This window comes from Mustela nigripes, chromosome 13, assembly GCF_022355385.1.
Source record: "Mustela nigripes isolate SB6536 chromosome 13, MUSNIG.SB6536, whole genome shotgun sequence".
Classification (NCBI taxonomy): domain Eukaryota; kingdom Metazoa; phylum Chordata; class Mammalia; order Carnivora; family Mustelidae; genus Mustela; species Mustela nigripes.
The window spans coordinates 1,924,285-1,951,022 of record NC_081569.1 but is presented as its reverse complement, the minus strand read 5'-3'; the positions used below and the strand labels follow the sequence as shown (position 1 = coordinate 1,951,022).

General features: G+C 62.1%; 1 protein-coding gene across 4 annotated transcripts in view; it reads right to left on the bottom strand.

The window, feature by feature from the left end:
- The window catches only part of CEMIP (cell migration inducing hyaluronidase 1), a 128,196-nt gene that overhangs the window by 16,318 nt on the left and 85,140 nt on the right, over nucleotides 1–26,738 (bottom strand). For all 4 annotated transcript variants that reach the window (XM_059371437.1, XM_059371439.1, XM_059371438.1 and 1 more), the window contains 11 exons: nucleotides 26,281–26,413; nucleotides 25,303–25,494; nucleotides 18,004–18,179; nucleotides 16,289–16,498; nucleotides 8,442–8,647; nucleotides 7,686–7,755; nucleotides 6,918–7,046; nucleotides 4,814–4,899; nucleotides 3,851–3,982; nucleotides 2,891–2,926; nucleotides 2,655–2,810 (listed from right to left, as the gene is read on the bottom strand). In XM_059371437.1, coding sequence (XP_059227420.1) covers nucleotides 2,655–2,810; nucleotides 2,891–2,926; nucleotides 3,851–3,982; nucleotides 4,814–4,899; nucleotides 6,918–7,046; nucleotides 7,686–7,755; nucleotides 8,442–8,647; nucleotides 16,289–16,498; nucleotides 18,004–18,179; nucleotides 25,303–25,494; nucleotides 26,281–26,413 — 1,526 coding nt within the window. The remainder of the gene's footprint in view (nucleotides 1–2,654; nucleotides 2,811–2,890; nucleotides 2,927–3,850; nucleotides 3,983–4,813; nucleotides 4,900–6,917; nucleotides 7,047–7,685; nucleotides 7,756–8,441; nucleotides 8,648–16,288; nucleotides 16,499–18,003; nucleotides 18,180–25,302; nucleotides 25,495–26,280; nucleotides 26,414–26,738) is intronic.

Sequence of the window (26,738 nt, the reverse complement as noted above, 5' to 3'; positions counted from 1 at the left end):
TGGATGGATGGTGGATGGATGGTGGATGGTGGATGGTGGGTGGATGGTGGATGGTGGATGGATGGTGGATGGTGGATAGTTGGTGGATGATGGATGGTGGATGGTGGATGGTGGATGGTGGATGGTGGATGGTGGATGGATGGAAGGAAGGTAGGAAGGAAGGAAGGATGGATGGATGGATGGATGGAAAGATGGATGAAGAATGGATAGCTGTTTAGTTGCTGGCTTGGGGTTTGGGGAATTATCCTTTATTTAAATATTTCCCCCAGTTTTTCCATCCTGTGAAGAGGCACTGAGTAAATGCTGTGAGCACTGCTACAGAATGCCAGTATTCTGTCCCTTGGGAGACGAGAGCCATTAGTCATTAGCGCCTTGTCTCAGCTGCCATAATTTAATCAGATTAAAACCCAGATGAGTTTCGTCTGAGTAAGCCTTTCGATTGCAAGTCTCTGGGGTCTGGGCCAGAATGCAAGGCGATGGTAATGCGTGAGAGAACTGTGCGTAACCTTCCCAGCACCCCTTGCAGAGAGGCAGCCCCCCCACCGGGAGGGCAACAGTATGGAGCTGCCAGTGGATCCCAGGAAGGCCATGATCTCCAGGCCTCGGGGAAGGGATGGGGAGGAGGCCACATGCTCAGAGGGGAGGCAGAAGGGACCGGAGAATGGGCCACTTGCCCCAGCAGAGGGCAGGGGCTCAGAGACGCCCCTCAACTGCCTCTTACTCCCGAGCAAGGCTGGGGAGGGGCTGGCTGGGCACCTGGTGCCCAGTCTAGGCTCGTTCCTTCTTCGAGCCCCGTTGGTTCGCTTTTACTGGAGTCTCTGCCTCTGGGCCGGGCCCCTCCTTCCACAGCCGGCACGAAGGAGGAAGGGCAGCAGGAGGGAATAAACACCGAGAAGGTCCCCGGGGAGAGGCCGTACTCCACAGTGCCCTGTCCTCCACCCTGGCGGCTCCCCGAGGAAAGCCTCGATCATGCCAGTCTTGGCCGGCACCTTCATGGGCCCCAAGGACTTCCTGCACTTCTGCATCTGCAGAAGGAGTCGATTAGCAGCAGGGCCTGGAGCCGCGGTTCTCGCGGGCGCCTCCGTGCTAGGTTCCGGGTTGTGCGCCCCGGGGACCGGCCGTCCGTACTCGCCGCGCACACAGCGTGGGCTCATTTCCTCCTGAGCCCAGCCCAGTCCCATTCAGGACGCGTCCCCGTGATGGGGAGGGCACAGTCCCCGCTCGTGAAGGGGCTGCGGGGAACCTGCCTGCTTTGGCAGACCCATCAGGCCTCCATAAACGAACTCAGCCCCGGCGTCATCAGGACATTCTGGCCCTGGGAAGCCGGTAACCCACAGCAAAGCCACCCCAAACATGCAGAGGCCGACTTGCTCATAAAAATGACCCGAAGGGGGCGCCTGGGTGGCTCAGTGGGTTAAGCCGCTGCCTTCGGCTCAGGTCATGATCTCAGGGTCCTGGGATCGAGTCCCGCATCAGGCTCTCTGCTCAGCAGAGAGCCTGCTTCCCTCTCTCTCTCTCTACTTGTGATTTCTCTCTGTCAAATAAATAAATAAAATCTTTAAAAAAAAAAAAAAAAAATGACCCGAAGGGATGGGTGCAGCCCTTAGACCAGACAAAAACAAGGGCTTCCTGATGGCTTGTGCCCGCGGGGCCCGGGTTCCGTTGGCAAAGTCCTCGCAAAGGCCACACCCACTGCAGTGGGAGCTTCAGGCTGTGTCCGGCCCGTCGAGGCAGGAATCACATTTCCCGGGAGAAAGGGAAGATGCTCAGGGAGCCAGAGGGGCCCTTGGAACTCGGCGAGCGGGGCCCCTGTGCTGCTGGCCGGCTCCGAGCCTTGCTGTCTGGTTCAGATTCACGTTTGAGCAGAATCACCACCAGATAAATCCCCCCGCCCCCCACCTGCTCCATGAGGCTCCCTGAGGAACTGGCCACGTCCCTTGCGTCCCTTTGATCTCTGAGCCGGTCAGCTCTCCAGGTCACCCCCCCTCCAACCACTTGTTTGTCCTCGTCCCCACTCTGTGCGAACTCCACGTGCACCCGACTGCCCGCCGGCGGCCCCTCAGTGCAGCCCTACAAGTCTGCGGGGGAACGAGCCTGGCCTCTAGGAATCTCTTCCTGCACTAACTCGTTCAAACCTCCAGGGCCCACGGGGAACGAGTTTCGTCTCGAATGGCCCTGGCCGTCCCGAGGAGGTGTGACAACACCTCCCAAGCTGTTCCCCCGAGCGGGACCCCGTCTCCCATCCAAGCTCCCCATCTGTGTGCGACACGGCCTCGGGTTCTGTCCCATTCCTGGTCATTCCCCATGGGCCTGGGTCTGTCTGTCCCCCACCCTCAGAAGGATGACGGAGACGAAGGAGCTGTGGTCGCTGAGCCGGACACTGAACGCCACTAATGTGTTCCCAGAACCCGCTGCGTTCCCATCGACACGTGGCCCTGTGGATGGGTCTCCCACACTGTTTTTCTAAATTCCTTTCTCCCGTGCTTGATTTCACCCCACTGCCAGCTAATGCCTTTGGGTTGAGTGATCTCCCTGCCGGGTCACAGACAGAGGACCTGACCGCCAGCAGGTGGAAATCACCAGCATCATTCCCTCCACTGCTGCCACGTAGCACAAGCCACACAACGAGGAAGCCGCCAAGGCTGCAAACCTACTGGCCTATGGGGAGGGTCCTGCCGCTGTGGTCCAGGCCGCCAGGGCCCCAGATCCTGTTGTCCATCATCTCCGTCCCCACGTTGCCACTCTCCCCAACAAACAGGCTGTTCTTTATCTCCTGCTTGGAGCCGTCGTCATACGGGAAGGTCCCACCACTGTAGGGAGAAGGTGTCTGGGCTGAGCGGTCCAGAGCGGCTTCCCATGGAGGGCTCAACACAACAACGGCTGCCCTTACCTGGCCAGGGTCAGGCCGATGCCATTGTCAGCAAACCTGGGGACAAGAGCGGACAGTCAGAGCCTCCCCTCACTGCACACTCGGGGAAGCTGTGCAAGAAAGGACCGTTCCTTGTCCCCAGCTGTGCACCGTGGACACTGTGTGGGGAAGGAGGCACGGGCTGTGTTGAGGGAGCTGGGGGCTCTCCCACTCGGTGTCTGCTTGCAAAGATGGGGCTCAGTGTTTGAGGCCACACTGCCCCTCGGCAGCACACACACCAGGCTCTGTGAGCCGCCTCCTGTCCCCCGTCCCCACCCGTGACTCCAGGGCTAAGCATGAGGTTGGACCGTGGAGGACCTTGCCTCCCTCGAAGGGCCACCCTTGGGGCCCTCGATAAAGGCGGTTCCAGCTCCCCAGCCCAGCAAGGAGGACAGACAGACGCCAAGCTTCTTCCCAGGGGTCCGGCAGTGCCGGGAAGGGGGCACCCACGGTCACAGTTACGCTGTGGCCACGCTTCCGAGTCCCGCAAGTTGTGACTTCAAGCCCCAGTTCCACCACTTGCTGGTTGGTCACTAAACTCAGCCTCGGCTTACCGTCCCCCAAATGGAGGTGATCATTTGTGTCTTCGGGAAGCCCGGTGACAAGCGCAACCAGGACGCAGGGCACGGCAGGGGCCCAGAGCACGGCAGGGGCCCAGAGCGTGTGCTGCGCCCCTCCTCCCTTTTCTCACTGACCGGCTCTGGGGCTGAGAGAGCCTCATGCGGGGGCTGCTCGGTGACCCTGACACCTGCGTACGCTGTTTTTAGGGGGGCTGCGGGGACGCTGCTGGCCGGCGGGGGTGGGGGCGGCCTGTACCGCTGCCTCTCGAGGGACCAGAAGGCCAAAGCCCACGTGCCTGTTCCTCCCCGCCCTGCTCTCCTCGCCCCCGTGTGGGGAGACGTCAGCCCCTCCCTGTCCCGGACCCCACGGCCCTCTCCTCACCGACAGCTGTCCAGCCACACGTCCCCGCCGCGCAGCCAGGCCCCGTGGTCCTGGTTCTTGTAGGCAGTGAAATGTCGGATGATGGCAGGCTCCCGGGGCTTCAGCGGGTCAGCGTCCTGGTGAGGGCTGTACCTGGAGCGCACCGTGGGGAGGGCACAGGTGGCCGGGTTGGGGGGCTGCGAGCAGAACCCCTTCTGGCCGTGAGCTTCCCCCCAGCTCCCGTTCCCTGGGCTCTGGCACGAAGCTGCGGAGTCTGTCAGAGAAGCCACGTGGGCCGAGGAGCCCCCACCTGACGCGGGCCGGGACAGCTCACAGTGCAGAGGGAAGCCCAGCCAGCCAGGCGTGATCCCTGCGTGCGGTGTGGCCCCTGGGGCTGGGAATGCCCAGCCCCCCACTGACGGGGGACTCTCGACCTCACGCCTGCTCTGGGCTCAGCTCCTGGGCTGCACGCGGGGCTCGGTGGCATCCAGACCGGCAGATGCCGCCGTCCACGTTATCACGGCGCCAAGCCACTCGCTCTGAAGCAGGCCAAGTACCTCGGCCTCTTTCAAGGGCACTGAGCTGTCTAATGACCTTGAGGTTTTGAAAGCACCTTTGGAAAGTGGCCTCCTGGCCTCCGGCTGAGCTCAGTCCCGTCCCAAGAGCCCAGGGGTGCAATTCTCCCGACTTCTCTCTTCCCCTGTAGCTCTCGGCCCAACTGGCCAATGGACCAGGTCACAGCTGTGGCTGAGGGATCCAGGAACCTCTGGAGATTTCTATCTCCCTTCCACGGCTATCGCCGAAGCCTACTTCAGACTTTGCCCCGCTCAGATTTTCACCGCGCTACGCCAGCCGCTAGTTCCAGGCCCAGGACGGAGAAAGCACTCACCAGCTCCCCGATGAGCGAGTGAGTGAGTGAGTGAAGAGAGCGGAGGTGGGTCAGGAGGTCAGCAGGGAGTGCGTGCGTCCCCAGGGGGTGACTACCTGGCAGAGATGATAGAGAGGAAGGGCCTCTTGTCCTTGGCAGAAGCCTCTGTAGTCTTGACCCCGTTGTCTATGATCATGCCAGCCTGCGGGGAGGGGACAGTGAGGGACACGGTCACTTCCACTTCCAGGCTCAGGCACCTCCTCAGGCCCAGCCTCACCACACGCTCTTGCACACTCCAGTAAGACCAGCCGTGCTGTCGGGATGCATTAACAGAAGTATGGGGTCTGCAGAGAGGGAGGTGAGCAGCCCGTATGGCTCAACTTTGCTCACAGCAAATCTGGAATAAGGCGTCCTCTTGGAGGTGTGCGTGAGGAAGCTGAGGTCTGGAGGGTTACGTGTCTCGTCCAGGGTCACGCAGCAAAGTCCGTGCCCGGAACTCACCTTGCTTTGGGCAGTTAAAAGCCTGGGCCCCATGTCAAGGGCGACAGGCACACGCTCCTGGAAAACGTGTCTGCAGAGACTTAGAGGAACTGCTGAATGTAGGTCTTGTCTCCCCGCAAGAGGCAGGGGTCTGGGGTCCTCCCACAGCTCTGCCTGGGCTCCTGCCTGACTCAAGGGCAGACCCTCCATTCCTGTTTGGCCCTGAAGGTGTCTACATGGTCAGCCCTGGGCACACGGGAGTCGGGCCTCAAGCCTCCTGGGAAGGCCCAGACCCAGGCTCCCTTCTCCTGCAACCGGAGGCCACTCTGGCTGGTGCATTCCTAAGTCAGGGTGTTGTGGGTCGGAAGACGAAGGGCCGGATCCCCAGCTCCTTGCTCCTGAGCCATGACCTTTGTCCCCAAGCCCCGGCTGTGGCCTGCGTTAAGACAGGCTAAGAACACTGATATCAGAGAACGGCGAAAGTCCCAGTGCTGGCCCCGGACCATCACTCCAGACAGGATCTCACCCAAGGGGAGCAGGAGCCGGGCTCCTGGGGGGGCACCACGCCAGGACTCCATCCAATCAGTGCAGCTTGCGATTCCTGCCCCCTCCCTCCTCACCCTGCCCATTCCCTGCCTGGGCCCGTGAGTCCCTGCCGAACTCCTGTCCTGCTCACAGCCCCCTGCTTCGAAAGTCCCCTATCCTGGCGCTACCTGGCCCAGTGTCCAGCTCAGGGGAAGGCTTTTCAAGGAAGGGGTCCCGACAAGCAGCCAGCCCAGCCTGTCCCCTGCTTGGCCGACCCCCGCCCTGTGCCCTTCACCTCTGTGCCAATCTTGTATAGCCGAGGACAGCCTCAGGAACCCCTGCTCTGTCAAGGACACATTGCTGCTCCTCGTCTCTACTCTCTGTCCCGAGAAACTCATCATGCTTGGCCTCTGGGCCCCAATGCTACCCAGTCCCCTCTGCTGCCCCGAGCTGGCAGGCCCCTCTCCTACCCCACCGTGGGTGTAAGCCTGGCCGGCTCCAAGAGGATTCCCTTCTCCACAGTAATCCTCTGCAGGAGGTTTTTTTCTCTCCATCCTGATGCATCCATCCCCTCCCGGGCTCGGCTTCCTCTTCTGTCCCAGTAGGGGCTGGACCAGAAGATCAGCCTCCACCAGTGCACGCTGCACCAGCCCCCCAAGGCCACCTCTGCACCCCCGGGTGCCCCCTCTGGCCTCAGCCTGGCTCCCCCGCTCTGTGTCCCCTGGTTCCATCCTGCTGCTGTCCCGGGTGGGCGTCCTCGACACCGCGGGAGTCCCAGGCCGCCTTCCCGGCACCCAGTGTGGTTCTGGACTAGGAGCTTCCGTTTCCCACCTGCCCCTCGGCTCTGCATGGACGGAGCAGCCCACCTCCGGGAACAAAGCAGCAGGATCGGAGGGAAGGACGCGCCTCCAGCCTCCTTCAGAACGGGCGCCTGGTGCTCCCGAGCTGGCAGGTCAGGCTCCGCCTTCAGGGTCAGGCAGCCCTTGCTGCTTCCAGCTCTGACCAGAGGCTAAGGCAGGGCCAAGGGAGGCACAACGTGGGACATTCTCGCTAAGAACGGCAGGAGCCCAGGAGGCTTTGCTTTTCTGCAGACGGGCTCTAGGAACCCTGTGACCGTGGGCCGCAGCCAGCAGGCTGTCCCAGCTCTGAAAACCTGCAGGCCCGGGCGGGAGGTCGGCCAGGCTGGCCGGGGAGGCGGCGTCTGGAGAGACTTACCCGGTAGTTGGAATGTGCTCGGTTGTTATGGAATTTCCCCAGCGGAATGTGCTCTGAATAGCCTGGGGGGTACATCCCCTCCGAGGGGCCTGTGGGCACGTGGTGGAAGATGAACCAGAACCCGGTCTCCTGTTGGGGGGCGTGCGGGGGAAGCCACAGAGGTCAGCCCTGCAGGCTGCTTGCTGGGGCCGCAGAATGGCCCAACGGGGGCAGGACCCAGCACGGCCCCAGATCGGGCCCCCTGCCGCCCCTCCCCAAACGGCCGGCTCGGGCTCCATGATGATCCTGGCTCTTCCCTTTCATTGTGCAGCTCTGGACAGTGAGGCCCAGAGACGGCACCTGACCCCTGGGGTCCCATGGATGCTAAGTGGCGGGGAGGAGTGGGTGAGAGCAAGGCTGTGTGGACAGAACACTGCGCTGGAGTCCCATCGGTGCCCCTGGGCACGCTCGCCCTCCCTGCCATGGCTTCCCTGACCAGCAGGTGGACGGGACAGGCCCCTGCCGCGTAGGGTTGATGCACCAATTACACCATTTCAGCTGAGAGCTCCGGTGGGCAGGACACGCGCCAAGCCACACCCATTTCTATGGACTAATCAGTCGTTTCAGTCAAGTGCTCTGATCCCCCGTATGGTAAAGGTACAGGGGCCATTGCTTAAAGCCAAGCCCACGGGACCCCTTCGTCCCAGCTGAACCTGACCAGGGGCTCCTTCCCCCTCCCCGCCACCCTGGTTTACTTCCTGTCGAAGAAGAAGGGGTCGTTCTGCTCACCTCGGAGCCCGCGGCCGCACAGTTAATGAGGTTGTTATTGGGGTTAGCCATCCAGAAGGTGGACACCGCACTGCGGGGGTGGGGCAGAGACCGCGTGACGTCACCCAGGGGCTGCTGGCTGCCCTGGCCCCCACCCGAGGCATGAGAAACCCTTAGCTCGCTGTGAAACCCAGTTCGCTCGTGCGAGGGCGGTGGGCTTCCGCGCCTCGAGGGCTCGCAGTTCAAAGGGGGCACGGGGCTCGCTGAGGTGGAGGCCACTGGTGGCTGAAGTCGGAGCCCGGCTCTCCAATGAGGAGAAGCCACCAGTGCCCCAGACAGGGGTCAATACTCGGGGAGAGGCCCACAATGGAAGGCTGACCACACGGGCTGTCCTGTCTGTCTCCAAATGGGAGAGGACGCTTCGTGCCCGCGGGTACCCACTGGGGCTCCTGGGGGGCAGCCCACAGCCTCGCAGAGGAGGGCCACGGGACGTCAGGGGAAGCCCGAGGATGAGAACAGTGGTTCTCTGTGGACAGGAATGATGGCCACAGGTGAGCAGAGAAAGAGGGAGTAGACAGCAGGCCCTCCGTGGCCTCCGTGGCCTCCGCTGAGAGACTGAGGGCCGTAGGGGGCTAAGGCTGGGAGGCACAAGCCACTTAGAAGCCCCGGGGTGCGGAGGTCAGAGGCCTGGCTGGGGCAGGAGAGCGAACGCCTGCTCGCAGGGCCCTCCGGGGCGCGGGCCTGCGGTGGCCCGTGGCAGGAGGGGGAGGCACTCACTTGCAGTCCTGCCGGGGCTTGGGGACGTAGCCTGGGTAGGAGTCTTCTGTGATGGTCCTGCACATCTTGCTGTCACGGTCGGAGGGGAGGAGGGTTCCAGACTTGACGAGGAGGCCCAGACAGTGGTCAAAGGTGTTCCGTTCCTCTGGCCCGTCCTCCGTGAAGAAGCAGTGGCCCAGAGAGTTATAGCCCACCACGTCCTTGACCTGCGGGGATCAAGACCGGGGGCCTCTCACCCAGCGTCCCGGTGTTCCCGAGCCTAGCCGTTTGTTCCGCGAACGTGACAGGGCACGGGCAGCACCCCAGGTCCCGTGAGGAACCCCGCCGGCTTAGGGAGGGGCCTGGCACAGGTGCGCGGCCCGGGGGCTGGGACCGGGACGTCTAAACCCCTCCCAGCATACGGTGGGGCAGGGACAAAGTGTGAGAGGCGGGGCCCACGCAGGCGAGAGCCCCCGGGACACAGCCTACGAGGAGGAACTGCACAGAACCCAGCTCACGGGAAAGGGCGGAGGACAGCTTCCCCTGGGGGGCAGCATCTGAGTCCAACAGGCTGTGCCCTCCCCATGGCCCACGATGTACATTGGGCAACATTTGCAACCCTCGGGCCAAGAGGCAGAGACGGCCGCAGACTCCAGCTCCTCCACGTCCTGGAGTCCCCGAGTCAGCGGGGGAAGCAGACACTGAGAGCACGGGGCATGGTCCCAGCAGGGCGTCCCAGCAGCACAGCCCGGTGGCCCGGGGGACTCGGCTCCCTCACCCCGTCACAGGTGAGGGACTCCCACTCCACAATCTCTGAAGCCCCTTCTGGGTCTGAACCCCACGAGCACATCACTCTCAGAACTAAAAAGTCCTTACGGGGTCTCTGGCCTGAGCCGCCTCCCTCCCCAAGGCCAGACAGCCTGTGAGCACTCCGGACACACGGGCATGGCGCTTCTACTTGAATGCCCCAGAGACGGGATACTCACTACCTCAAAGGTAGCATGTCCACGGCAGAGCACTGACGATGGCGAGAAATACCCACTGAACGTCACTGAGATCTCGACCCTCACCCTAGGACATAAGTTCGATCCACACGGATTACGCACCTACCAGCAAGCCAGGTCCCGGAACATCCAGACCCCATCCCGAAACAGCTCCCCATCAGTACCCTTAACACTTCAGGGAGCCATCTTGTCCCTTGTGGGATGTTTAACAACGTTCCAGGCATTCTGTCCTCACCACAAGTCAGCAGCATTCCTCAGTGTGACAACAAAAATGTCTCAGACACTTGCTGCCAAGCACTCCCCAGGTTGGCGTAATTCCCTCTGGCGGGGACGCACAGATCCCAGGTGAGCACCCCAGACTCCGGAGTCCACCCCGCACTCCTCCCTAGGACAGAGCCTGCCTGCTCCAATGTCCAGACAGCTACGTTCTAGAAGCATCCAGAACCGGGACCCTTCACGTCCTATTCATCTTGCTGAGGTCTTACACAATTCTAGAAGAGTTGGTTTTGGTTTTTGGCTTTGTTTGGTTTTTAGAGCTAAGGAAACAGACTCGGGGAAATGAAGTGATTTGCCCAAGGTCGTGCCACCCATGTGTGCAAAGCCAGGCAGGGCTGGGACCCCCGCTTTCTTACTGTGTCCATTCGCCCCACAGGGGAGGATCCAAACACACAGGCTGCCTTGTTCCAGGCCGGCTGTGTTCCCTCCACGTCCCTCCCTGATCCTTGGTCATTGGCAAGGGCGTGATCTGGAGTCCTATTCTGTCCCTCACTGAGCAGTGAGTAAACACCAGGGCCATCCGATGGGGCGGCCTCCTTCTGTCCCAGTCCGCTGGGAAAGCAGCTTATAAACAGCCTGGAAAGACAAGCAGGGAGGAAGCGGGGGCTGCTGGGGCCTGCGGGGCCGGCTTCGAGCAAGTCCCAGGCGGCCACTTACAGAGGAGGACACTGCTGCCCAGGGCGGGGCTGTGGGGGGGTCCCCGCGAGCTCACGAACCCGGAGCCGGAGCCGTGTTCAGACCCAGGCCTCCCGCCTCCTGCCCACGGCTCTTTCAGAATCCGAAGCACCCACTTTCCCCGCTGTCCCGACCACACCCCGCGTGGCCCTTCTCTGGAGACACGGGAATGAAAGATGAGTCGGGGACGCTCATTTCAACCAAGGCCCCGGGAGGAGATTCCCTCCAAGACCCTCGAGGTGTATGCTGGAGAGAAGTCCCCACCGAAAGGAATAACAAGAGCTAGCCTTTGTGGGGTGTCGAATGTGTCACAGACGTCATCTCGTCCAGTTCCTGCCACAGTGTGGTTCCCTTTCGCCTTCCGACCGGATTCTCCGTCTGCCGATTCTGTTCTGTTCTGTTCTACCAGTTGTCAACAGCCCCCAACGGAAACAAGCCCTTTCGTCTTGTGCCTTCTCATCGGGGACAGGCGAGCACGGCACGGGCGCGGAGGGGACAGCGGAGGGAGGGGACAGCGCGGTGAGGTGGCGGAAAGGGCTGGGTGGGAGCAGAAGACACGAGTCCAAGCCTTGGCTCAGCCACAGACTTGCTGCACATTTATTTCCCAGGCGCCCCGGGGTGACAGGTGCTTCTAAAGGCTGGCTCTTAGGTCTCTGATTCTTCTGCCTCAGAACGTTTCCCAGAATTGAGTATTTACACTTTGACACAGCCCGAGACAGAGAGGCAGACAGACGAATCTGTACCCCGTAGCCGCACGCCCCGACAACACGGTACGGGTTTGCAGGGGGCCACCAAGTCCCTGGGCCGCTAGCCCGCAGCCCGCACCCCACTCTCAAGCGCAAATCACACCTTTCCCTCCGTTTGTCGGCGCATCAGCCCTGCGGAGGGCTGGCCGTGCCAACAGGGATTCCCAGAAGCTGTTTCAGGTCTTCGAGTGCAGTCCGGTGGGGTCCCGGCATGAGATTACGAAGGAGGAAAGGGCTCAGCCCTCAGGGGCTGCTTCATCGGAAACGGCCATGTAATTTATTGCCTGAACCCGGACATGATTTTAGAGGACAGGAGGAAGCAGTCAGTGACAACGCTGGGGAAAAGCCTATGAAGTGGAGGGTTGTGTGCAGACCGACCTCCACCGGCGAGAAGAAGCAGCTGCCGCCTGCCTCCACCTTCCCGGGCGAGTGTGAAACCGCCCAGACCAGCGAGAAACTTGACCCCAGATACAATCAGACTGGAAGACGCATTTCCAGATTCTACCACTCACTTGGAGTTCTTCAAGCCACTGAAGAAAAGAACCTATTTTTGCCGAGTCTCAAGGAGTATGTGACCAGGCAGACAGAAGCCAAGAAGGGCCGTAGAGAACCAGGTCGTGCTCTGCCCGCCAGGAAGGACCGGGCCCCGTGAGGCCGCCCCAGAGAGGCACGGTCGGGAAGGGAGCCCGGGAAAGAGAGGCCTGGCGCCCACGGCCAGCTGCTCCCCGAGCTGATGGGGAACGCACCTGCCCTCTTCCCCAGCGCACCGCTTCCCTGATCCACCCGCAGAAGCCCCGGCCTGGCACACTTTGGGGGAAAGGGAGCACCGCTGTCTGGACTTCCTCGTGGGGGCTCAGGCGGGAAGGAGAATTGGGAGCAGCTATCGGAATCCAAAAGCCAGTGAGACTGAATGCGAGAAACCGGGAAACGGGGCCAACAGACTCCTGGCCCGTGGTTCCCAGATCTGGGAGGGGAGAGAAGGCGCTGGGCGCCCGCTGCCCAGGGTAAGGGACCACAGCCGTATCCGCAGGAGAAAGCTGCGGGACTGGTGACTCCCTGAGGCTGGACGGCGGTGGGGGGGTGGGCTCCAGCCAGGTGTGGGGCCCCCAGACGCCTTTGCACCAATGACCACACACTTCGAGCCATGGACCAGGTGGGGACGAAGGAAAGGATGGTTTTCTGCTCCCACCGCCTCTTTGCCCTGAAAATGGAAGGGATGGGGGAAGCGGACAGAATCCATACCGGAGTCTTTCTACCTCCCTCGAAAGCTCTGGGACAGATTCGCTGCTCCCAGGAGAGAGCAGGCAGGTCCCCTGCGGCCCTCTTGCCTGCCCCATAGCTCAGAACCTCACGGAGATGCAGGGGGAGCCCATCATGGGCCTCCAGCTGCCTGCCTGAAGGGGACGGACAGGAGAGCCTTTCTCTGAGGGCCAGCTGCATCCCGCACTGGCCAGCATCCTGGGGCTTCTGTGGTGACCACCTGGTTTCAAAGAAAGCACCACTGCTGGCGTCAGTCTCCCGAGAGGCATCTCCCCTGCTCTGTTCCGTAGACGGGGCCATCGTGTGAAGGGGGCTCCACGGTTCCTCGGGTCTTGGCATCAAGAGGATGACCAGCATGTCAGTGTGGTCTAACCGCCGGCTGTGACTTTGTCGGCATGCACGGTGAGTGTGCTAGGCGGGCGGGGAGGACACGGAGGCAGCGTTTGCCAAACTCCCGGGTCTACTCTGTGCGTACACAGAAGACAAGGGGACCAATACGAGCTCGTGGAAGCAGGGAAGCTTCCCCAGGGCACAGGACGCAGAGAGGCCCAGGGATCCAACTACGGCCCGCCAAAGCCGAGTTTGCCACATGTGTTCCCCGGCTTCGTCCTCCTCAAAGCCCTTGCAGTGGGCTGTGTCCTCAACCTCATCTTGCCCAGCAGGGAAACGGAGGCTCAGAAAGTTCGGCTCGGCCCCCGGAGTCCACACTGGCGGCGTTAGAACACAGGCGGCTGGGACTCTGTCCGCTCAGCCCGCTGGTTCTGCAGACGCCTGCGGTCACTGCTGCTGAGCCAGTAAGGAGCCGGGGAGGAGGGGCGGCGGGTTCGTGGAGCCGGAGCTCCCGGGGCGCACAGTGGCCCTAACAGCCTCCTCTGGGCTGGGGGGAGCAGACGCCGAGAGCCCCGCGTGTTCGTCGGCGAGGAGGGGAATGAGAAGCAGGTGTTGGCGGGAACGCCGCGCCTGGACCGCCCTCTCCAGAAGCAGGTGGGGAAGAGTGGTGACAGGAGAGCAGGTGGGCAGCCCGGGCCGGGGTCGGGGGAGGAAGGAGGCTGTTTCCTGGGACGAGGGCACCGGAGCCTGTCCACAGGCGGGGGAAGCCCAGGCGTGGAGGGAGGCATGGAGGGGCCTCGGGCACGTGCGGGCCTGCGACCGCCTGAGGGTAAAGGCATCCTCGACGGTACGAGCGGCTTCCGCCCTCTAACTCCGAGTCCAGGCTCCGTCACTGCTCGGCCTCCGTCCGCCCGCTGGCCCTAGACACCTCTCCAAACCAGCCGGGCCGCTGCTAGGTCCTTCAGGCCAGCGCGAGGGGCGCTAACGTCCGCTACCGACGGGGAGAGCGCGGCTCCCAGTGCGGTCCTTCTGCTCCCGAGGTGGAGCACGTGGTGGGGTGCCGATCCGAACCCCAGTGCTGCCCCGGCCTGCGGCGCTCGGGGAAGGGGTGCACGGTCCCCGTTATCCTGCTGCCTCTATGGGTCCGGGGCCCCGAGGCCTTCTCTTCACCCAGATGCTAAGCCGGGCCAACAGGTGTCACCGCCTGGTCTGGGCCGCCTGGGTCTGTGGCTCCGGATGGCAGCCCATCAGCCCGGCCTGGCTGTCCGGCGGGGACCCGAGCTGAGTGCAGCCGGAGCCCTGCGTGGCCAGTGGGATGAGGCAGCCGGCTGCTCGGCTAGGCCTAGGGCAGCCCAGTCTCTGGCTGGCACCCGGGGAGCTGATGGGTGCTCCCTCCCGTTCTGTTGGTCAGTGCTGCCCAGCACCAGACAGAAGCACGGCCTTGGCATAGGGAGAGCAGCAAGATGTCGTCCAAGTCTCTGGCTCCGAAAATCTCTGGTGTGGGTGCAGCTGGCCCGTCGAGCGGCTCCAAATGAGCCGGTTCCGAGGGCCACTCCTGGCCTGCGCTCGACCCTGGCCCCTGCCTGCCTGAGGCCCCGCCTGACCCGGGATCCGGCGCCCCCAGCCGCTTCCCGCCCTGCTTCCCGTGCGGGAGCCCGTTCCTCCTGCCAGGACCCCCACCCGCGGCTCCCAGGAGGCACAGCCCCACCAACATGGCCAAACCCGTCTCGTTCTCCCGTTCTCACTGGGCAGCCACGAGAGCGGCCTGTCGTGCCCTGCACCACACGCGGGACAAAAGGGAATGCGAGAATGGCCGTGTGTCCACAGTGTGCGTGCGTGTGTGTGTGTGTGTGTGTGTGTGCAACTGCCCTGAGAAGCAGCTCGGCCTCTGCTGGCACCGACGCCGCTGCTGGGAACCCTAACATCGGCCTCTTCCGTGAACGGATGTGAAGGACAACAGAAGCTCGATTTAAGAACGAAACGTGAGAACGAGCGCTTAGAGCAAGCAGAACTCCCAGACGCCGGCCTGTTATCTTCCTTAACCAATCCGCCGCTGTTCCGAGCTCAGCCGTCACCCTGCCAGAAAACGCCCCCGAGGGTCTGCGCGGCACTCGCTCCGCACGCCAGGCAGACCAGCAGAACAGCCCACACCCGCCCCCGGGGCCGCACCGTCCGTGCGCACTCACCCGTGGGCTTTTACAGAGGAGAAAACAGACATGAGAGGGGAAGCGACTGGCCCACGATGCACGACAGGTCCATGGCAGGAGTCAGATGGACACCCAGGCCCCGGAGGCTGAGCTCACGCTCTGTCTGGTACCGCGCTCCCGGCCTTTCCCACCTGTTGGCCACCTTGCTGTCGAGAAACTGGAGAACACGTTCTCCTTTCTTCTTCCTTGAGCCCCAAACTGCCCCCATGTTCGGCGATCATTCCAGCCACAGCCCTCCTGTCCCTGCCACGGAGAACTGGCCGGTTCCTGGTCAGTGCCCCGACGTGAGCCGGTGGGCAGGTGGCTGGCCTGGGGCTCCCTTGTGCCCCTGCCCCTCACAGCCCCCTGAGCTGGCTGTGACTCCCCACTTGGCCGTGGAGGACAGCAGAGGTTTGGGGATGTCCAATGATTTGCCCAAGACGCCCCAGCTCACAAGCCTTGGACCAAGCTCTGGAACCCGCGCGCTTCTGGACGAGGCCCCAGCGCTCTCCTCTCCTCTCAGGGGGCCTTTGAAGCGGCAGAGGACACACGCCCCCAGCCCCTGTGCCACACAGCCGTGCGGTCTGACCTGCCACCTCGGGCCACTTTCCGAGAGAAGCCAAGAATCCAGAGTTCTACGGGAAATCACTTAATTTTTAGATGACGGGACCTAATTCAGATGTTTCTTCAAACACCACTGGAGGCAAAGAAAACAGCCCGTTGCTGAATTCCGCGCACAGGCCCGTCTGCGGCATCTGGCTCTGAGTTCGTGGAGGACGTTAAGTTTAAAGAAAGGCTGGTTTGGTGTAAAATTATCAGTTTAGTGTAAAGATCACTGAGTGTTTCTTCATAAGGCAAACAAAACACAGCCTGGATCCCTCCACTTACAACATCCAGTTTCTAAAGTTTCTACAGGATATGAGTTTAGTTCATGTATTTATTTTTTAGAGAGAGGGAGAGTGTGAGCAACGGACGGCAAAGGAGGGAGGTGGACAGGAGGGGAGAGACTCTCCAGCAGACTCCCTGCTGAGCACGGAGCCCAACGTGGGGCCCGATCCCACGACCCTGAGATTGTACCTGAGCCGAGATCAGAAGTCAGATGCTTAACCGACTGAGCCACCTGGAAACCCCGTAAGTTAGTTCCTTAACTAAGAACCAGCTGTGCACAGCCAGACAGGCCTCTGGCCCACAGGCCGCCAGGCTAACAAAGTCATGCCCCTGCAGGGTCTGCTCCGGAGGACGCTTGCTCTCAACTGACAGCTTTCTGAACTCCAGGCCAAGGATGGTTCAATCCCCGGTGGCCCCCAGACTAAAACGTCCAGATCCAGACACCCATCCAGCGTGAAGCATTAGAGGAAGGGACCAGAGGACAGGGGAGGGACGGGGCTTACCAATAGGCCGTTGGAGCCGTGCACCGTGACGCAGCGAGAGAACGTGTGGTGGATGGAGAGCTCGCGGACGTACGTGGGCGGGTCGTAGCCTCCCTTCTCGTCCACGTCGCCCGCCAGGTGGAAGTGGATGGGGTACTGCCCCACCAGCTGCTGCCCCATGTGCCTCAGCTCCACGCCCTCCAGGTGCGCCGCCTTAAAGCCCAGTGCAAACTGCAAGAGGGGAGGCGAGGGTCAGAAGGGCCAGAGAGGTGCCCCCCAGCCCCTCACCGCGGCCGCGTCCCCAGCATGCCCAGTGTCTCGCTAATCCCTGCCTCGGCCATGCAGCGAATCTGACATACGGTGTGCAGACGGGTTAGGGCCTCTGGCCCTCTCACCGCCCGGGCACCAAGGGCCTTTGGATAACGCACGGATGTTACGAGGCGGTGAACTGCTTGGAGCAGCCGGGGCTGGCCTCCACTCCTGCCCTCCCTACTAAGTGGCTGAGTGTTTCGAGGAAGGGGAAGCCCCGGAGATAAGCCGGGGCGAGGCTGGCATGAACCCGGCCCCAGCAGGATGGGAATCCAGGGACAGAAGGAGCCTGTGCTCTGGCCCTCGGGCTGCGGGCCCTCCTGCTGGAAGCATGGGAACGTTGAGCCGGGAACCTCCATCCGCCCAGGACCCCAGGTGTGCGGACGAGCCGTGGGGTCTCTGCTCCAGGAACCCACTGTAAAAGCACAGTCTGGAAACAGCTCCTGTCTGAAGTGGGGCTCAGCCTGCTGCTCCAAGAGTAGGAGGATCTTGAGGACATGCTAGCCGTCCTCCCCAGAGCAGGTGTCGAGCGGAATGCCGCTTGGGTAAGGACATCTCGAGGACTCGTGGGGGCAAAGCGGGAAGGGGGTAGCCAATGGCTCAGGGATTGCTCTTGGAATGGGAAACAGGCTCCAGTCTGCCTGGTCTCTGCACAGCCCTGGCCCCCCACCCCCAGAGCCTGACCAGGAACACGAGCGAGGGCTTCGGGAGGCCCTGGTGACTGGGGAGCCCTGCTGAGCACTCCGTGGGTCCCGCTCCTTCTTCAGTCAGAGCACCGGGAAGTCTTATCCTGACAGCACACGGCTGCGGCTTCAAGAGCACCGTCCGCACGGAGCTCCGAGACACCCAGCATCTATCTGCTGTGATTCTATGTCATGGAAAGCACCGGCCACACGAGGAGCACTGGGGCATCGTGATGTTCCATACGCCGGGACATGGCGCGTTCGGTAAGGATGCGGGCAGGACTCCCCCATAAGCCGAATGCCAGGACGCCCGGAGCTCCCTTGCCCTGCAGGACTGCGCCGTGCCGGGCCCGTCCTCGCCTCCACTCCACCGGCAGGCTCCCGGGTGCGCTCAGCGCTCCCACGTCCCGCTCGTCTCCCTGCCTGCGTTCGCGTCTGGGTTTTCATGCGTCCGTTGTAAGCGCGACTCGTGTGAGTGAAATGCTGGCTCTTCTGGGAGAGGACTGGGGTGAAGCTCTGGACAAGGGAGCGGGGCAGGGGTGTGGCTGGAGCCGTGGAGAGAGAGAGCCCAGGTGCCGTGTGAGCGAGGAGTGGACGGCCGTCCCCAGGTTGGCCCCCTCCTGTCCTCCGGCCAGGAGTCGACTGCCGGAACAGTACACTGGACGGTGAGGCTTGCCTTCCAGAAAGTCCCTGCACTTGTTCCTGGCTCCTGCTCCTGTCCCCCCACGGACTGGGGTCCCATACCTTGATGTGGCCCCCGAAGGTGTCGAAGTCGAAGAAGTTGCAGACGTGGTTGCTGTAAGGGTAGCACCGGTCCTCCACCTCCCCCCGCACCACGATGTTCCGGCTCAGCAGCCCGACCTCGGCCCGCATGTCCACACCGTCTACCTCCTCCCCGATGTGCAGGTACAGCGGTTTCCCTAGGGCGGAAAGGGGGTGGGAAATCGGCGGCTGCACGTGTATCTGCACGTGCACGGGGGTCCCTGGGGGTCCCCCGGGTCCGTTTCATGGAAGAAGGAAGCCAGGGAAGTGCATTCCTGAAAGAAGAGCCGGGATCCACAGCCCTGCGGACTTAGCCTGAAGCCCATGCAGAAATGGCTCTTTGTCCCCCCGTATCGGTCCCCCCTTCTGCTTGCTGGTACCGGGGCTGTCCGTGTTTGAGCTCAACGTATGCTCCCCAGGAGAACCACACTTCCCAGACTCCCGCGGGTGCGGTCACAGGACGAGCAGAAGCCGTGGGCAGCCCCCATTCTCGCTCCTTCCCCGGACAGGAATGCTGGTGTGCCCTGGTGAGCCAGCCCTGAGGACAGGGGGCTCTCCTGTGTACCCCGACCCCAGCCCCATCCCTTCGCAGAGTCTTAGGGCCCAGGACTCCCATAACTTCTCTTCTCCCTCATACGGGTTCCTTACGTTCTGCCTCCAAACTCATCCAGATGTCCTATCCCCAAAAATGATTGAAAGACTCTTCCGCCCAACTCAGCTGCCCTTTTAGCTAATGCCAGTCCCCTTTGTGCCACTCGAGTCCCTGAACAAGTGACCCGGACTTGCCCCACTCCCTCTGTCGGCTCAAACCATCTGATTCCCCTCCAGCTGCATCCCCCTCCCCACCACGGCTTGTGCACCCCAGGGGGGTGCAGGGGCGCAGGAGCTGGGAGCTTTGGGACTGCCTCCTGGTCGCCAGTCCGCCCCCACACCAGCCCCAGATTCCTTCATGGAACAGGGAGACTGTGGCCTGCCTCTCAAGGGGGCTCATCAGCTGGGGGGCCGTGAAGACTCCGGTTCCGCCCACGTTCTGACACTGACCAGCGGAGCATTTGGAGCAAGTTCACTCTGCAGCCGCTGGCTCCTCACCTGCTGGGGCTGCCGGCTCAGGCCACCGAGCCTCGTGGCTTCACGGTTTCAAGGTCGGGAAGCTGGGTCCCCTCTGGCTGCCCGTGTGGGAGCCTCTCCCTCCACCCCGGGTTGGTCTCCCGCACCCGACCCCGCTCTGTGAGCGTCACCATCGTGCCGGAGCCGTGGGCCTCCAGGCGGGTGGCGGGGACTAGAGTCTCTTGCACAAAGAGATTTGAGTGGGGATCTGAGAGATCTGGGTGGGCAGGGGAGCAGTGCAGATTGGAAACCGTGCACAGAGCAGCGTCTGATCGCTGGCGAGGAAGGAGCCTCCCCTGCTCACCGGCTTCAAACGCCCGACGTCCAGCCACGGACGCACAGAGCTCGATCACAAAACCCCTGGCCTGCCCAGCATTGTGCCTCTGCGTTTGCTGGACGCAGACCTTCTTTTCCTCACAAGTGGACATCCCAACGGACAACAGGCAGCACCCAGAAAAGCTTCAAAGGCTCCTCAACTCAGCAACACACCTCCCACTGTTCCCAGCGTGCAGAAGGACTGACCGGCCAACCGGTGCCCCAGAGGCCACTCAGAGCTGCCCAGGAACCAGCCAGCGTGAGGGCCGGGCCCCCGAGGAGCCGGGTTCTGGGAGGGCCAGGGATGGACCCCAAGGCTTGAGCACAGGAGGGAAGATGTGGTGCAGAGAGCGCAGGCTCAGTGCTGCCGGCCACAGACAGGAGAGGAGCCCTGAGGGGGCTCCCAGCCTGCAAGACACACAGGGCAAAACCCCGGGCTCTGCGGGCTTCTGTGTCATGGCTCCCGCGCCCACATCTGCGGCAGCCTGAGCAGAGTGCCCAGCCCTCCCTGAACCTGGCTTTGCTACTTTGCTACTTTGCATCTCCGCGTGCCTGCCTAGATGCCCTCCGGCTGGGCCGGCCCTGTCCACCTGGCCTGGGCAGCAGATGGCTATGTCCTTCCAGATCCTGCTCCAGTGGCCAGGACAGCAGGCCTCCCTTCCAGGCACACATACCCTGATGTCCAGCCGCCCCTCATGGCATGCACATTTTGGGGGTCGGTGCCCCCTTAAACTGTGGGGAACGGGCAGAATGCTGACCAGAGGCCCTTCCCCCGGGATCTCTGGTCCTCTGGAACACAGCGGGAGAGGGAGGGGGGAGGCTGCAGAGGACCGTGGCTCTGGATCCTGACTCGGACAGTGGCTGCGAGTCCCCACACACGTCTCGCTCCCCGAATCTCGGGACCTCCTGTAAAATCGAGCTGTTGCCAGCATGTGTCTTGAACGTAGCTATGCTTGTGGACAGAGTTAATCCTTGGAATGAGCTTCGAACTGCCCCTGGCACGTGGCAGGGATGGGTGTGGCCCTAATGGCCCGTGCAGCGGCCGGCGCTGTCCTCGGGGGAGACAGGAGCCCAGGGCTCCCTCTACTGCCTCACAGCTCCAGGCTGCTCCATGCGGGGAGTGGGGGATGGAGGGACTGTGTCTACCAGGGTCCCGTGAGCCGAGCGTGCAGGATCAACAGCCGAGAGCTACGTGTCCAGTGTGTTCCCACTGCCTCCTCCCCGCACTGTGGAGCCCGTAGAAGATCTTTACAAAACCCCAAGCGGGGCGATCGGTCCTGCTGCCGCGTTCATAGGCCTTCGTCCCCCAGACCATTGTTAGGGGCTGCCCGGGGGGAGCTGCCTGCCCTGCTCTCCCTCCCTTGCTTCCCACAGCTCTGGTGCATGAGGCCAACCAGGGAAGACCCCCAGATTGTCCTAAATAATCCAGGAAGGCCACTGTCATGGGGCAGGGCTCAGGCTAGAGGGTCCCAGAGAGGCTGTCTCAGCCACACAGCTCAGGAGCCTGGGCCAATCGTCTGAGCGGAGACCCTGCAGAGGACGGAGTAGGACAGGGAGCCTGGGTGCTGGGGAGCTCGGAGTTTGAATCCTGGCTCCAGTCGGCCACACAGACTTGCCTGGTCTACAGCAGCTCACCCTCCTAGGACGGCTGAGATGCGGGAGACGCTCTACGGCGTGCCGTCCAGGATGCTGGCCACCGGCCACCTACAGCCACTGGCCATTCGGAAGAGGGCTAGGAGGACCGAGGCGTAGACTGCCAAACTTGGATTTTGGTTAAATCTGAACAGCTTCATGTGGCTGGTGACCGTCCTGGACATGTAACGTCTCTGCACCTGAGTGTCCTCCTCCGTGTCCCGCAGAAACGGGGCTGCCACGTTGTTAGGGGACCACGAGGAGCGAGGAGACAGTCTTGTAAGGCGCTTGGCAGTCACGGGAAACAGAGAACAGCTGTACGAGGAGCAGGTTAACCGTGGTATTACCGAGGGGCGCGTGCTGGGGCCAGGGAGGGGGGAGCGTGAGAGCTAACGCAGGGGGTCTGGGGAGGTTTCCGGGTGCGAGGCGGGAGGTGCGGACAGCCACCCTGCGGAGAACAGCGCTCCAGAATGTTCCGAGGTGACTCACACTTTCGTGACTTGGTGGTTCCCATCTGTTTGCTGTCAGGAAACCCTGCACAGGCGCGGAGGCCTGTTTCCTGGAACTGGGGGGCCGTGAGGAGGGACGGTCCAGGAGGGCGTGTCCCGCTCTGCAACCAGCCTGGGGGGGCCCAAGATGCCGCTGCTGGGGGGGGCACCGGGGGCCGGGCTTGGGCTGAAAGGGAGACTCGTGGGCCTCCCCAAGACCCACCCTTGAACAACCACCCCCACCCACCCCGGTCTGGGGTTTTTCTGACGATGCCCACCAGGGGGCGCTGTTTTCAGTCGCACTTCGAAGCCTCCACACCAAGTGGACGGTCCACTCGGAGCCCAGCCTTGGGGGTGGGGGTCAGGGAGGGGTGCGGGGCTGCCAGAGACACAGACATGGGCTGCTGCTCCGAGGAGCGTGCAGGGGCCCGAGAGGGGTCCTGAGAGTTCACATCTCTGCTCTCCCTGCACCAGGGCCCACAGTGGCCCCATCCCACCGAACGTCCAGCCTTCGGAAGGCTCAGGAGGCAGCTGGGCCTGTGAGTCGGCCACCAAGTGGGGCCGCTCTCCTGTGTCCGCTCCCCAGCCGCACCGCTGGGTGAGGCAGCAGCCCTAACAGCACCTGGTCCCTCGCTCTCGGGGCCACTCGGCTCTCAAGAGCTGCTGGATGGGAAACCTGGCCCCCTCCCCCAGCCCTCAGGGTGCCCGGCACAGGGGTGCAGATGGGGGCCGGACTGGGCAGACCTGGGGGGACCTTCCACCCTTCCAGGTGCCCCTGCGTCCACCCCACCAGAGACCACGCGGGCCACCCCAGAACCCTCACACTGGCATCAGCTCAAGCCGTCTCAGTGCCATTCCTGCCGAGCATCCAGGACACTGATGTCCCAGGAGGGCTGTGCACGTGAACCAGCCCCGGGGACACAGGAGTCGTACAGGGAGGGCCGTGGCTCTGACCCTCATGGGGCCTGAGCTTCTCTGTGCACCCTCTCATAACTGGGGACGCGGGGAGGCTTTCCCCCCAGGGGGAATGCCACAGGCTGGTGTAGTCGGCGGGAAGCCGTGTCCCTCGCCCCCAGCCCCGCGCGGCCCCTCTGCCCCTCATCCCCGCTGCTCTGGTCCACCTTCATGGCTGGGACACTGCATGGGTCCCCAGCACAGTGCCCTGCACTATGCCGTCCCCCTCCGACGGTCCAGGCCACCTGCACCCTGGTGAGCTCCCTCGGGCAGAGGACACATTTGTCTGGCCCATGGCCTGCCCCGTCGGCATTTCCTGTGTTGAACAAACGATGCTCTCCCTCCCTCTGCCCTGTGTGTCCTCGGGAGAGGAGCAGGGCATGCCCAGCCTGGGGGCGGAGGGACACTCAGGGACACCTGCGCTCACAGACTCCCGTCTCCACGCCGGAGGCTTCAGGACACTCAGGACAGGACCAGGGACCGGCCTCAGCCCGGGGCTGCTGAAAACGACGCACGTGTTTGCCTTTCTCCCTCTACGAGGGTCTTTACCTACAGAATGGACTCTCCCGGCACCGTCCCTGTCCGCCTCCAAGCTCAGGTGCTCCGCGACTGCAGAATCCTGCCAGCGACAGCTGCTGACATTTACGGAGCGCTTACTGCATACCGGGTGCTGACATTTACGGAGCGCTTACTGCATACCGGGCGCTGTTCAAAGGGCCTCACCCTGAAGGGTCCAACCCGCCCATCCTCACAACCCCGGGAAGGGTCACGATCTATGATCGTTGTGTCCGTTTTACAGATGGGGAAGCTGAGGTACGGGGAAGTTAAGTATTTGTCTGAGGTCACGGGCTGGCAACCGCATTCCTGCAACTCCGAGCCTCTGCTCTACCAGAGAGAGAAAGGGCTGGAGGGGAGGGAAGGTTGGGGGGGGGGGTGGGGAGGTAGAGAGGCCGGGAAAGAAGGAAAGTGCCTTCCCCGAAACGTGTTCAGGAAATGAGACCAACAGCGCGCCCCCGTCTAACAGACGAGTCCAGCCGGAGCTGGTCCCGAGCGTCTTTGTGGGGAAAGCTTGCAGGGGACTGTTCTCGCCGCCGTGCACACGGCCCTGAGCCCCGGCCCAGGGCCTCGGGGAAGCTGCGTCTCCGGGCCTCTGTTCTCCTCCTTGTCCCCGGACAACAGTAAGGAATCTGTGATGTTTCTTTCTCTCGCTGCCAAGAAGCTCAGAGACAGATTGATGGTCTATTTCAGTAGCTTCTCCTAACCTCAACCCCGGCCCCAGCCCGCCCCGTTGGAGGATCTTCTCACACCAGAACGTATTATATCCGCGCGCATCTTTCCCTTGTTTTCTGACTGGATGAAGATTTAATTGGACTCATCCTTATTGTAAAATATCCCCACAGTGTAAAAAGGCAGAGTCTGTCAGTGTGTCAAGCACGGCCGCGAGTCCAGCCACGCGCAGCAAACCCGTCGGCCCCGGGGCACCCACGGGCTTCCCTTCGCAGGATCGGCCCTCCAGGACCACAGCCGCAGACTGCGGGGGGCGGCCTCCAGGGCCCACGGCCCCCGAGAGTGTGACAAGGGGACTGGGCTCTAGCACCATTGCCCAGCTTTTTAAACCTTCGTCCCCCCAGATTCCTTCCTAAGCACATCCCCACCAGCCAAAAAGATTGTTTGACTTTCTGTAGTTTTATTTCCAAAGCGACCGATAATTTGGATACATCTCCACCCATGTTCCTCCTCTTTCCCTCAATCCTAGACCTTTGCCAGGGGCCAGGGTCCTGTACTGGCTGCTGGTTATGATGCCTGGGATGGAGTCTCCTTTCTTCTGGCCTTTTCCTCCCCAAGTTGCCTTGGGGGGGGGGGACCCCTTTCTCCATTCAATAGCAGCACTGCCAGAGAGGGCCATGTGAGCCCCCAGCCCAAGGGGGCTCGGTCTTCCTGGAAGGTGGCATGAGGACTATGTCCCGGGGACCTCCCAGGGACCTTCAGGACTGTGATGCCCTGAAGACATGGCCTACACGCTCCCACTACCCTGACCCCCGAAGCAGCCCTGCCCCTGTCCTCGTGCAGCAGGGCACATCCCTTCTTGAAGACCAGAAGCACGCTGGACATATTCCTCTTTTGCTTACAAGAGTCAAGCTGGATTCCACCGCTTATAACCTAAGAGCCCTCCTGGGACATAACTCTCTCCACCAATAAACACAGACCGGGACGACACTTTCAATCCTAACAATCTGAGATTCCAGGAAACTCGCATAATATATGTTGCAGTACCACTAAGTCAACAATGAGAAGAAAAAGGCGCCAAAGCTGCAGAAAGAAGAGATTTAAAGTTTCCTGGTTGCTGGCTTTATTGTCTAACAAGAGTCACTCCCTTCCCTCAACCTTGATGGGACAGATCTGCGGACCTGCCCCGGTGTGTGTGGAGCTTAAGCACATTTTTTGCTTTGTCCGTTGGAATGTGGGTGTGAGAGCTAATCCTGAGCCCCGGCCCTTCAACCTCTGTGTTTCTGCTCTCTGGAGCTTTCCACACACACACCCCGCCCCCGCCACGGGAAGAATATGCCTTGGGAAGAGCGAGAGTCCCACGGACTGGCCAGAACCCAGCTGTCGTCCCAGAGCCAAGCTCCGTCTAGAGATGCTGGACCCTGGACCAGCGGCAGATGTATGAGTGAGAAGTACGGAGGGTTCGAGGTCTGTTTTGTTACGTAGCATTATTGTGGCGATAGCTGACAGATACAGGACCCGTTGCGATTTCCCAGGGCGGGCTTAGCGGAAGTCTCACCTGCCACTCGGACCTGGTTGGGGGCACAGGCTTTGCAGGGCAGCACCTGGAACTCCTCTGCCTGGTACATGGAGTAGTCAGTACTGGCGACGACCAGCGTGTCCCCGGGCTTCCACGACCGAACCTCGTCCTCCAGGGTCAGGACGGTGCTGTTCACGTTGGTGTCGATGGTGACGGTGAGTTTGGGCCTCACTGAAAGTCCAGACGGGAGGGGCTGAGGTAGAACCCCGCGTCCTCGGCCAACGTTTGACCCCACGCCTCTTCCCTTTCCCTCCCTAGATAAATGCCAGGTTTGCCTATCCAAACCCAAATCGCCAGGCTCAGCCCATCCCCGTCTTGGTGCAGGTTTTTGAAGTCAACAAAACCGTAGCAGAAAAGAGCCATTCATTAGCTCCGGGCAGGGGAATTTTCCAGCAACTTTTTAGTCAGAGTTGAACGTGGCACCCACCACACCCACTTTGCTCAAGATGCAAAACAAATACAGTTCCTCTCAACTATTATTTACGGGAGCTGGAAGCCCCCCCCTCCCCGAGAGCACTCATCCCTAATGACCACCTTCTGGGGCAGGCCGAGGGCCTCCGCGAACAACCCGGCCATTTCCCGTCCCTCCTAATGAGCACCTCGGGAGCCGCGTTTAAAATAACAGCACCCAGAGGCCGCGGGCTCACGACGTCTCCGCAGGGGCGGCTGCAAGAAGTCAGCCCGGGGCCACGGCAGCCTCGTGGTCTTGGGCCGGGCCCTTCCCCTTCCTGAAAGGCGTACGGGCAGGTGGGGCCTGGCCGGCTCCTGCCAAGTCTGAGGACCGTCCCACGGCCCCCCGGGTCGCAGAAGGGCCATCCACGGCGAGTTTGGCAGAAGCACCGTGTCACCGAGATGTCCCAGGGCAGCTGACTCAGTCGCAGCCAAACCCCCAACGGCCAGCTCAAGGAACGAGCCGCGCACGGCCGCGCTGTGTGTCCCCGGCACGCGGGTGCTTACCGGGCTTCCCACACAGGAACCGCACACGGTAGGTCTGGCAGGCTCGGCCCCCGTCGTAGCACACAAACCTATAATCCTGGCCTTTTTTGTAGACGACCTCGGTGGTGAGGTTAACGCCCTCCGCCGTCGTGGCCTGGGAACGGCACGGGAATTACAGAGCACGATCATTTTCATGTGCGTAACGGAGGAAGGCGATGACGCACGGCATACACATCCACGCACGCGTCTAAAACCGTCCCTGCTGCCGGAGTTGTTTCCTCGGGCCCAAGGTGACCGTGGAATGACCAGGCCTCGCTTTTGTGCTAAGAAAACAGTTTTGTGGGCGCCTGGGTGGCTCAGTGGGTTAAGCCGCTGCCTTCGGCTCAGGTCATGATCTCAGGGTCCTGGGATCGAGTCCCGCATCGGGCTCTCTGCTCAGCAGGGAGCCTGCTTCCTCCTCTCTCTCTCTGCCTACTTGT